At 43.9% G+C, this 12,320-nt stretch overlaps 1 protein-coding gene across 3 annotated transcripts in view; it reads left to right on the forward strand.

Annotated features, from left to right (window-relative positions):
- Window positions 1–2,341: 2,341 nt before the first annotated feature.
- ets1 (v-ets avian erythroblastosis virus E26 oncogene homolog 1) overlaps window positions 2,342–12,320 on the forward strand; it is a 37,603-nt gene continuing 27,624 nt past the window's right edge. The window contains exons 1-3 of one of the 3 annotated variants that reach the window (XM_068707532.1): window positions 2,342–2,421; window positions 3,824–3,940; window positions 6,956–7,103. In XM_068707532.1, coding sequence (XP_068563633.1) covers window positions 3,872–3,940; window positions 6,956–7,103 — 217 coding nt within the window. In that variant the 5' untranslated portion in view covers window positions 2,342–2,421; window positions 3,824–3,871. Of the gene's footprint in view, window positions 2,422–3,620; window positions 3,941–6,955; window positions 7,104–12,320 lie in introns of those variants that run through there. The other 2 variants (XM_068707512.1, XM_068707522.1) reach the window with 2 other exon arrangements.

Raw genomic sequence — 12,320 nt, forward strand, 5'->3', positions numbered from 1 at the left:
AGATACTGTATATTTCAGGGTGGAGAATGAACCTGTCATGAAACCTTTCTGTCACCTCTCGGAGTCATACGGTCAAGATTTTAAACTCATGGTGGTTTTAGGTGCAGGAATGTGGCATTGGACGCTGTCAACTACGGCTAAAACAAAGTCTGGTGAATAATTAGTGTGAGCATTATTTGAAAAAATTTCAGACATCCAGGAAGAGATGGACCCAGATCAGTTCAACACAGAGCTGATGTAGATACAAGAACACTGTAAGACTTCACTCAGCGAGTGATGGTGAGGGCCATAAACCCCCGCAGATCTTTTGACTAATGGCTTTTACTGGCGGCGATGGCAAGGCGCTCACTATCTGTTTAATGCAAAACATGAGCGCAAGCCGGGCGCGTAGACGGAGGCTCTGATCGGAAAAAGGTGGTGCCATAACAGGGGGGAGGTGAAAGGCGAGGGGGCAACGTGATGATAGTGGCTTCATGCGGAGCAGAAGTGTATCGAGGGCCTCGCCTTTGAACCGGCGAGCCGGCTAATTGAAACAGCATTGCCGGGGCACCGGCTGAAGATCTGGATCGCATTCATCCCCTGCTTTTATTCAATTTGGTCCCATCACAGGGGTGTGTCCCGTGCTTTTTTTCTCCCCACATGGCAATAAGTCATACCATCGCCTTTTGCCCTCGACGTGTTGCCCATCTGTGTCCCCCGGGGGCCCCGTGTGCTGAGGCCCACATAACGCACAGGGATTCAGACGAGGTCTTGAGAAAATGCAGGCCGCCTGCCACTGAGCCCCTTATGGTACTTCTTCACGCCTCTCACCTTGGACTTGACCCCCCCCCCCCCCTCCCCGCCTCAGCTCTTCACTCTCACACACAAGCATATACACACACACACACACACACACACACACACACACACACACACACACACACCTCCTTACCCCAAGACTTTTAAGATTTACTGTTGAGAGCAGTGGCTGTCAGGAGGATTGAACCGTGCACTTTCTAATTCAAACAAATGCAGCACTGGGGTCACGGAATTATCATGGATTCACAAGGTGTTTCAGATGACTCGCAAGTGTTGAGTGTTAGGCTGATAGAGAGAGAGAGAGAGAGAAAGAGAGAGAGAGAGATATAAAGAGAGAAGCCACCCTCTGTTATAGTAGCATTGCAGTGGAAAGCTCGCGACCTTACAGCGTGGAAATAAATAAACAAATAAAGCGATAAATAGGCAAATAGATAAAGCTCCACACTCTTACCTGGTTATCACCAACCTCTATCGGAGCAGGTGGATGTAGATCTTGCGTCGTACAGGAGGGGGGGGGGGGGGGACTTCTCATTTCGCAGAAGAGTGGTCAACGTTTCCGTCACAGCTTTAATCGGTGTCCCACATGCATTGGCTGTTGGTTGGGTTTAGAAGGTACGAGGTGGAGGATGATATGATAGTCAGCGATGTACAGTAAATAAATATTCAAGAAGCAGATGCTTCTCATGTGCATTCTGGTGAGACCTGAGACAAAATTGATTTGACGGCAACACTTCTTCAAATGGTTGCTTTAAGGCTTGCTTGATACCAGATTTCAGAGGGTCACCATGCAGGGACAATATGCCAGGAGATTGTTCACCAGCATCTTAAACATATTAGGGCTTGACTGAGGAAACAAAAGGTTGACACACATGTCCAAAAATGGTAAAGTGGTGTTTTTAAAAAAAAAAAAAAAAAAAAAAGGACATTTATTTTTTCCAGTTGACAACATCACAGGAAGATCGGCCATTGTCATTAGAATCACACCCACTCGCTGTGTGGTGTTTTCCTCCTTCTTTCCTGCTATTTTTCCCAGTAAGACTTTTGGCTCTCTGTGAGAGGAAAACAAACAAACAAATAAACTCTTAATTCAAATGTATCCCAAATTAAAACAACCACATTTTTTTTTTATTGAAACATAAACAAATAACAAGGAGAAAATGTGGATCTGGGTTATTTAAGGAATGATGAGTGTAGCATCAGTTGTTGCCTTCTTGACTTAAACTTCCCTGCACAGCACTAAATAAACGTCCTAGCTGATACTGGATACATATACTTCCCCCACGGGATTTTGGGATATTACAGTAAAGCTGATATTAGACTGGACAACTTTAGTCACGCTAAACCCAGTATTGATCAGCTCAGGCTCTCGTGCCCACACCTGTTCTGTGGCTGCATGTGAACCACAACTGCACGTGCAAGTCCAAAGCTTACTCAAGAGAGGAGAAGAGGATTTGGAGAGGATCACCGTATGATTGAGGGAGGGACTAGAAGTGTGCATAATATTCCTTCCTCCGTGGGACTGGCTGCGAGCAGGTATACAGCATCTCTGCAGTCCACCGCTCAGCTGTCACACTCAGCTGCCCGGCGCCTCCAGCTTACAGGAAACTTCTCACACCGAAGTCGGTAAGTGCGAAGTTTTATTGTTCCAAAATGAACTGTTAAATACAACTGATACGACGAGAGGCGGTGTAATATTATCGGCGCGTGTCGCTCCTTTGATGCATCGGGGGTGAAAGTGTTGCCTTTAAAGTTTCTGTTTCTCCCGTCAGGAATTCTCATAAAGCGTGCAGCGCGCTTTTTTCTTTTTTTTTTTTTTTTTTAATTGAGATGCGCCGTTTCATCTCTGCTTATTTTTCCATTTTTGCGACCTTGCAGCAGCGTTCAAAACGCCACTTAAAGTAAAGTTGCATGCATTTATCTCTTTAAAAAAAAAAAAAAAGAACTTTATTCCACTATTGTTACATTTCCCGTGGGTTTGAAACTGCCTTCAAAAAGATCACTCAAAATGTACAATGTATAAGTAGGATCTATTTGTATACCAAAATGAATAATTGGGGTTATATGAATGCTTAGCTCTTTTATTTAGCATTGATTTCTTTTTTTCCCCTCACCCTGACATTTAAGTAGAAGCCCAAAGGTAGTGCATGCATTTGAATGATAGAACTGATTTGCACATTATTCACTTTGTGTATGGGTACTTTCTGTTTCTATTCTGGAACAAGAGCGTCTGAATCTTTTTGAGCTGATGAACATCTGCAAGCATTGAGCAGTGGCGCATCTTCCCTCAGTCTGTCAGCAGCTGCCACAAACTAGCTTTGCCAAATTGCTTAACATATGAATGTGAGGAGGATGGGACCTGCCACTGCCCATATACACCATTCCTCCTCTAATGTAATCCTTCAGCTCAGTTCCCAGTCTCTTTTGTTGATGCTGCTTCAAGTGAACCATGTTAAGTGATAAGCAAAGTGTGTAGGAGGGGAGGAAGGAGAGGAAGGGGAAGGAGAAGAGGAGGAGAAAGAGGAGGAGGAAGAGGTGAGGCAGATGAGAAGAAGAAGAGGAGGAGGCAGTTTTTGCATAAGGAGAAGGGAGGGATACGTTGAGAGAGATGAGATGGAAATGTTAGGCTGACAAGCCTCTGGATGGATGGCTTTTCTTCAGCTGAAATCCTTTTCTTGCCACATAAAAATCAGCCGCGTTTGATTTAAAAGAAATACACCAACACTCCTGTGAGCCCCTGTAACCTAAATCACATGAAGATCGGACATGTTTTACCCAAACCACAGTTCTAAAGTGTGGCGCTGATGTTGCAGGTTATTGAAACCCAGCTCAAATGTCTCACTCTCCCTTCTTCTCTTTTTGACCCCCGTTACTCTCCCTCCTCCTCTCTCTCTCTCTCACACACCTACACACACACACACACACACACACACACACACATATAGTACATACCAAACACACACTTGCACACAGAGTGTAAACAGCTTGTGATAGATAGGTCGCGTCACCCTGTCCCGTCTGTTTGCAGTGTTGATCCCTTCAGCAGGCCCTGCTTCTCCTGTCCGCAGCGTCCGTGATGAGTTACTACATGGATCCAGTTTCTTCCTACCCGGCTCTTCACCCCTGTGACCGTCTGGGTGCAATGGTAAGACCTCCCTCGTAAATTACCTCCGTGTTAAGGCTGCCTCAGCTACCTGCCACACAGCCGGCCAGGAATGAGCATTTGTGTGTGTGTGTGTGTGTGTGTGTGTGTGTGTGTGTGTGTGTTAGCTGTAGTGCAGGAATGTGTGCAGGAGCATATGAGCAGTGTGTGTGTGTGTGTTAGCAACTCTGGATCCCATCACCTCACAGGAACAGAGTCTATCTTAACCATTTTTCCTGTTGGGTTTAGTCCACCACAGTTGCACTAATAGTGCCCGTATCTGTACATGCTGTTCCCTATGATTTCGTCAAATGTTAGGAAACGGAGCTGTTGAACAAGACAAATTTCTGCAAGGCTGTGAAATCGCCCTTATGAACTGCTCCGTGTTGCGCAACCACCGCCTGCCAAGATGCACTTCTCTTTAGCGAGTAATATTGTAAATATTGAGACCTGCAGGCCTCCAACCTTGCCACTAACCAATCAAATTGGAGTCAGACCATCCCCACTGAATAACTCTTTTCTCAGCTAAGCCACCCGCACAGTGCTTTGCAGCAGTCTGTTTGCAGGAACACCGAGGCTCTTAGCGCTTTCCAAATGAGAGAGCTGAATACAGAGTCAGAGACAGTGGTAGCCGGGAACATTGGGATTCCTGTCAGATGAGCGTTTGAAGGGTGAAGGCCAAGGAGCGGCAAAATAAATGCCTCCATTTGTATGCAGAGCGCCGGCACATTAGGATAAGAGACTGAGGTTATATGCAAATGGCAACCCCACCCTGGCCTGATAGAAAACATAGAAGGATACAGCTCCCAGCGTCCTAATTGGCTCAGGTGGTGGGGGTTGCCTTTGAAATTGAGACTACTGTATACCAGGGCAGACTTGGTCAAAAGGTGAACCTGGATCACCTAGCTCTATTCTCTTGAATTTACATGAATTATCAGCAAACAGCAGCAGGGCCTGATGTGTTTTATTTTCTATGTTTAGTGATTGACAGCGTCTTATATGCTTCACAAAGACCGTATGCTGAGAACAGAGGGGGGAAATCAGGGATTTCAAGCCGCCAAGTAGCAATTAAAAAGAAAATGCCAGAAGCCACTTCACTGCAAAGGTGATCTTTGTTCAGAAGAAATTATGCAGCACAGTGTGAGGCCTCCCTACTCTGGCATCTGTAACATAAGCAAGACATTTTCATCAGAGCATTCTTTCCTGACGTAGCTTTGGTTTGGAATGGCATGCAGTCAGACAGAATCCGGACACACTAATGAAAAGGCAGATGGAAATGCTGGAAATGGGAGTGATTTGAGACACGCGCTTAGGACTTCTTTTTTTTTTTTTACGGCAGGTGTTTAAATTTGTGACCGCAAGAAGAAGCGCAGGTGTCACGAATAACAATAACGACGGCTCAGTTCCATAAAGATCCTAAGACGTTAGAGTGAGCCGACACTCACTACACCTGCCTTTCATTACACCTGTCTGCTCCTTTTTACACACTGTAAATTAGGCGGCAGGTAAACTAAACACACGTGACATTGAATGAATGAATATGTACAAGTGCCGAATAATCATGTGGCATTGCATGAAAACAATGAGTCACAGCTCAGAATAAAAAAAAAATAAATGGTATCATATTTATTGGTTTTACCTATTTGATGTAGGTTTTATGTTCCCATATTGCAAAACTGATTTCCAACTAATGCAGCTTTCTACAAATATATGTTAGTTTCACAAATATTTTGCCTGTAAATACATTCCTATTCTAATGGAGTGCACAATTGATCATAGCAGTAGTAGTGTTGAAGACCATGCTGGTGTCTATGTTTTTTCTGTTTTCACTATAGAATATTCTATATCATTCTTTATTTTCCAAATTCTATATCAACCCTCTATAGTGGAAGGTATTCTACACTTGAACTGATCAAATCGTATCATGGTGTCGATGTTATCTTCACTGTTATCTATGTCAGTCTTTCTGTCTAATCCATGTGACTCCCTCCATGCCTAACCCCCCCCCCCCGACCCGTTTGCTGACTGGATTGATAGGAGAAGGCAGCGTCCCACGCAAACCCTCCACAGAACCTCGTAAACTGGCCTCCCTGATCCTCCGGTCGTGTTTGCCATCCATAAAGCTGGCCGGCTGCTGATAAATGCTGCAGTGCTTAAACAGGAGCTGCTTATCAGATCGGCAGTCACTCTGTCAGCCAGTGTGTCAGTTACAAATATGACATATAGCATACGACAGTCTGACAGTAAAACTAACTGCAGCATTGCTTTTAGTGTCTTTTTGCATGTTACACATATAAAAGTCTTGCTCTTAAATCTTAAAAACCTTTGTGAAATGAACATATTACTCTATAGTGGATAACAAATATGGAGAATACATTACAAAGACTTCTTTGCATTGTTAAAAAATTGTATTTAAAAGACTACTTTTCTAACCCGTATTTAAGATGTTATGTTAAAAGGAGCACAATTTATCTACAGATACACTCTTGTGAGAAAAATGCCAATCCCCTGTTCACATCACTTTTAAACAGAAGCGTCCAACAATATCTATTGAGTTTCTCGTTTTGTTGTCAAATGAAGGCTTTGATATGCTAAAAATGGCCAAGTGGCTATCTTCCTCCCGACTATCTCTTGTGTCCACAAAGAATGTCATATCTGCCCTGGCTCTCCTGTCAAGTGCTGACTTTAGACTTCCCTTTTGGTGCGACCTCTTACGTGAACATTACTGTGATAAGCGGGATAAATCAACACGGCAAAAGATAAACTCAATGAGTCAAATTTAGCCGCGACGGTAATCTGTGCGGGAAAACAATGAAAAAAAAAAAATTGTCATCAAAATCCAAGGTTACGCGGTTTCGGCCGAAGCTGAAGTTAGATCGGTTGTTTTCAGCTTAGCGCGTTGAGGCAGATAAAACCAAGCAAACAGAAGTAAATCAGCTGTTCAATAACACACAGTACTCATCTATTCCATTCCCAGTTCATTTAGGCTAAACCGTTCCGTGTGTTGTTTCTCTCCAGAGGCATGGTGGAGGGGTGGCATTGGGACCTCACAGCCACCTCCCAGGTGTGGTTCACCCTCAGCAGCAGTACTACCCATCACAGCCCCTTTACTTCCAGGACATACCCCTGCAGGAGGTGCCCAACGGACACGACCTGTGCCCTACAGGTAAGACATGGACACAGACAAGTCTGACCACAATGTATTTGATACGATTTATAAAAGAACCCCCGCACTTTACCTTATTTTTTATTCATACTGTAGATGCTTTGATATATGATGATAAGACAATAGTCAATAGTTCATTGTGAATAAACAGCTCAAAGAAAACAAAAGACTTTGTTTTAACTGGAATGCTGAATGGGCAATCATTCGCTCTCAATCTGGTATGTTGACGCACACATTTAAACTTCCTCATTGAGTTGTTTTAGAACGCACACACACACACACACACACACACACACACAGTGGCTCGACTTGGCCTGTTGCTCTGCGGCTGCTGCAGGAGGGATGTTGGTGATGCTGACCCTGAGGGCAATGCCTTTACCAGATACCCCTTCTCTCTCTCTCTCTTACTCTCCGTCTCTCTCCCTCTTTCTTCTTCTGAGGACAACCAAATGCTGTGCATTTTTCTTCTTCCAATCCTCTCTTTCTATTTTTTTTTTTTCTTTCATTTATTTATTTTTTTTTCATATGAGTTTTATTTTAAACTGGAACATTCCTTCCAGTGCATTTCCCTGTGTTTGACTCTGGCCTCTTCTTGTCCTCAAAAGTGATTGATGCTGGTGGACTGGGACGCACGCCACGGGAGTAGGGTAGGGGTGCTGGGGGGCACAAGCTTTCTTCCGTCACCTCCCTGAGCTGGATGCAGGGGGCAAGACAGGGGTCTAAAGGGCGGCCATCTTTTTCCCAAGCTTCTGGTTTGGTCTCTGGAGAGGTGGAGGGGGCCTGAGTGTACATATGTGTGTGTGTGTGTGTGTGTGTGTGTGTGTGAGTATGAGAGGGAGTCAGGATTTGATGGGATTTGCTGATGTTTGTTGCCAGAGACACACTCCTTTGGAGCCCTCTCTTCATTGCTCCCAGCGCTAAACCGTTGACATAAACATTGCTGAGTGGAAAAAAATGACCGAGCGTTGACCTTTTTTTTTCTTCTCATCCCTCTCCGAAGTCCTACGCAATGCAGACCACAGGTCTAAGAGCCTTCTAGCCACCTGGATATGTTGTTAGAGTCATTTAGCTCCCGTTGGTGGTGTCATATAGAGCTACTGAGGTTCTTTTGCTACCAGTATATGGCGTTATGAGTCTGTGCTAAACTTAAAAGCAGCCAAATAACCTCTGACATGGTCTCAAACCCTGCAGCCGTTGCTTTGACTCATTTCTGTCAAACTGAAAACATGGCTTCCCCTTTAATATTTTGAACTTGCAATTCCAGAACACTCATTCAATTTGTATATAATTAGAGATGGGGGCACAAACTATTTCATCTTCCTCCTGCCGTGAAAATGATTTGGCAACTGGGAGATTTTTGCTTTGAAGTAATATGTGCGCACCATTCATTTTCTAACCACTGAGGTTGTGCCAGTCTTAATAATTATGATTATTTGCTCACTAACAAGTGTTTTATGTAACCAACCAGGACACACATTAGTCAATCAACTGAGGATTTGCTGGAATACCATGATATAATGATTTCACAAGTAGGGTTACACCAAGTTTATGCTGTTTTATTAAAGCAACAATACATTCATGAAAACAAATAGTGTAAATACAAACTCACCTTGCTATATTCCTTAAACCTGCAATACCGGATTATTTTTTTGTCCACTTGGGGGCAGTAGACTGAGTTGTGGACACAACATTAGACATATCATCACCTTTCACCAGTCGAGACTGCAATCTTGATAGCAAACAGTTACTTATTTGCCCATCGAGCATTTATCAGTCATCATCCATTCATGTGGAGTCGTGTTTCAGGCCACTTGGCGAATGCAAGTCCAGTAGTCACTCTCGTTTAGCTCGGTTTTTTGGCCTCTACCTACTCCTGAGGGAAATATCTGGCTCTTTGACTGATGAATGCTCCGCTATGTTCACCAGCTAGTTGCTAACTGCTGTTTGGTGCTGAACAGGTGGTGCACAATGGGTTTTACAGCTTTTTTTGGTGAAAACAGCTGCCTGCTGCAGCCGAAAATATAGCTAAAACAATAAGCTGAAAGTCACTGTAATGCCGAGGGGAGCTGCAGATACTGGTGATAATTCTCTGGAGGTTCATCACTACGAGTGACCCCTTTCACATTGCCACATTTTGATTTGATGTATTTTTTCCATGAAAAATATTGATTATAGCCGCTTTAAGTTTTCTGAGAAACCAGACAGTCAGCCATTTCAAAACACTTTACCGGCAAAATGGTTGCGTGGTAATCAAGATATGATAAAAATAATACTTTTTAGCACCACATGTACTAAACTAAAGTACTTTAGTTGACAACATTCCTAACTTGTAATTCCTAACAGTGTAATCCACAGTGTAATCCACTGTCTTAAATATCGGGCTTGATATATTCTATTTAACTTTTAAAGTGGGTAAGTCAATTCAATTTTACAACTCAAGTCACTTCTTCGAGAATGGATTGGGTGTTGTTAAAATTAAATGTGCTAGTGTGAGAAAGAAATAGTACAGAGCAGATGTTAGGCGGGGATGTTGGATGTGAAAGGACCATTGCATGTTTGGCCCAGCGCCCGATGTCACACACACTGCTTCCTGACAACAGCCATGCCATGGTGATGTTTACACTAACCCAGCTCTCCTCTTCACTATCCAACACTCAAACCACAGGGCCTGTTGTAAACTCCCATTGTGGACATCACTATCTGTGTGTGTGTGTGTGTGTGTGTGTGTGTGTGTGTATGTGTGTGTGTGTGTGTGTGTGTGTGAGCAAAAAAAAAAAACGTGTGTGTATTTCTGCGTACTATCTCAGTGAAATCCAGGCACAGATATCACACACATGCATACACACTCCACCAACATCCTGCAGTGATGCACACTCCACATATTCATTCATTAAATTCACACCCTGCACTCTGGTGTGTATTGTATTACAGCATCCTCCCATTCAGTAAAGCAGGCACACGCACGCACACACACACACACACACACACACACACACACACACACACACACACACACACACAAGCAGACACACACGCACACTCCCAGATACTCATGAGTTCACTGTACATTTAAACATGCCCTCCCATTTAGAACACGCATACACAGCTGTGATCTGGCACTCAGGGACCATTGGCCTGTGTTTTATTTGATGTGATTTGACAGCTGGACAGTTGGAAGAGGAGGGGAACGGGGTGGGAAGCAAAGGAGAGTGGGCGGAATACAGTTTGAAGAGAGAAGACGGATAAAGAGAGGGATAAGTCACAGGACGGAGACTGGGGTTGGTGGGAGGAGAGGAGACGAGGGGAGGAGGATCTGGGATGTGGAGCCTTCAGGGGAGGGAGACAGAGGGGGGCTTCTCCTCTGATGAGGGGCACGTCCTCACGGGCGCAGGCCCATTTTTTATTTCAAAAAGTAAACAGGCAGCCTGCGGGGGTCTGGGGGGTTATGGGAAAGGAGGAAACAGTGATGCTAATCAGGCCGGCGCACACTTCCCCCTCAGACAATAAAACAAAACAAGAGTGGAAACACGGAAAAACAGCAGACAACTGTGGAGGAATGAGCTGCCATGGTTCTAGATTTGAACTGCACAGTGTGATGACAGTTCTGAGGCAAGAGGTGTTAGTCAATAAACAGAGGAAAAAGGTAATCGGTTATGACTACACTGCACATTTGTAAATGTTGAAGTATTTTTAGCAATCTGAACTATTTGAGTTTCCACATTAGACTTCTAAGAAGCGGTTGCATTGTTCATTGAAATCAACAATTACAGTAAAATCACTCTGGAATTTTTACCCCATAACTCAAAGCACTGTTGTCCTTGACTGTAAAAAAAATGCATTTCGAAGAGTAATTTCTGGTAAGTAAACCTTTTCATTTGATGAGTCATTTATTGGAGTGTTTTTCTAAAGAAATGCTCTTGACCTTAAAGGCCTTGGCAGACCGTCGCCCATTGACCGGCCGTCGTCTGTGGCCCTAGTTCTTGCTGTATGTCCCTCACCATTGGCACTAGTCTGCCTTTTTTTTTTTTGGTGGCTCTTCGGTCGATTGAGCGAAAGTGATGTCAAAATGGTAGGCAAACTCTGCTTTGTTTCATGTATCATAACAACGTAATGCTTATCCACATTTTAAGTTTTTTACGGTTTCTATTTTGAACTACGAATACAGACTACACAGACTTAAAATACAGACTCTCCTCTCATGCAGGCTCTGGATGTACGTGCTCATTGGCCGTTGGCTGTACTATTTGTGGTGTGCTCAAGTGCAACGCAATGCAACTATTTAGTGTGGTAAGTTCCTCTTGATAGCGCGGTGACTCATTACAAACCACTTCAGTTGGAGAACACGCTGTTCTGAAACACATACAATCACTGACGGCTGATGATGCAACAGATGCCAGCTCATCAGGAAAGGTGGCGCTTTAATGAATCCTAAGAGAGACCTCCCATTGTTTTAATGTTTATATCGTGAGCTTAGCAATATTACAACAATGTTAACTACAATGAGTGTACACCGGTAATAGTAAGAGGAGAATACCTCTTACTGTTTCTCGTAATGTGCGTTAATTGTTGAATCAAGTCCGTCCTATATTAGTAGGTGAAGGTCAATTCTTCCCTATTATCACTCAATAGAAACAGCATACAACAAGCAGCAGCTATGTAACCAAAGCCAGATCATTATCTTTTCAGAGTGTACAGTGCTGTTGAGTTGCTACCGTGTACTTTGCGATGTACAACCTTCATTTATTTAATGAGAAATGAATTAAAACCGCAGACTGATGTATTTTCCCCTCAGCTACAGGGACTAGTGGAGCTTTATCTGAGAGCGTGGTGGTAACAGAGAGGAGGGAGGGCAAGACGAGAAGAGGGAGGTCTGGGAGGCAGAGAGACTCGGAGGGGGGTGGGGATAATTGAATTATCTGCACAATGGAGTGATGGGGGGCACGTGGTGCCGCTAATGGAGGAAGAGATGTCCTTTTTAGCGAAGCTAATTGTTCAGAAAAGAGCTGAGCCTTTGTTCAGGGAGGCCCTGCGACTTTGCACTTACGTGCACACAATTAGGTCGAGCGCGCACACAAAGACACACGCACTCCCTGCCACACACACACACACACACACACACACACACACACACATGCACAGATATGTGTTTTTATGACTTTTGGAGACTTTACATTCACTTACATTCATTTACTGGAGACATACCCTAACCAGCAAAAT

The sequence above is a fragment of the Cebidichthys violaceus genome, unplaced genomic scaffold, assembly GCF_023349555.1.
Source record: "Cebidichthys violaceus isolate CVI_PGR_0920_01 unplaced genomic scaffold, fCebVio1.0.p SCAF_1, whole genome shotgun sequence".
In the NCBI taxonomy this organism is placed as follows: domain Eukaryota; kingdom Metazoa; phylum Chordata; class Actinopteri; order Perciformes; family Stichaeidae; genus Cebidichthys; species Cebidichthys violaceus.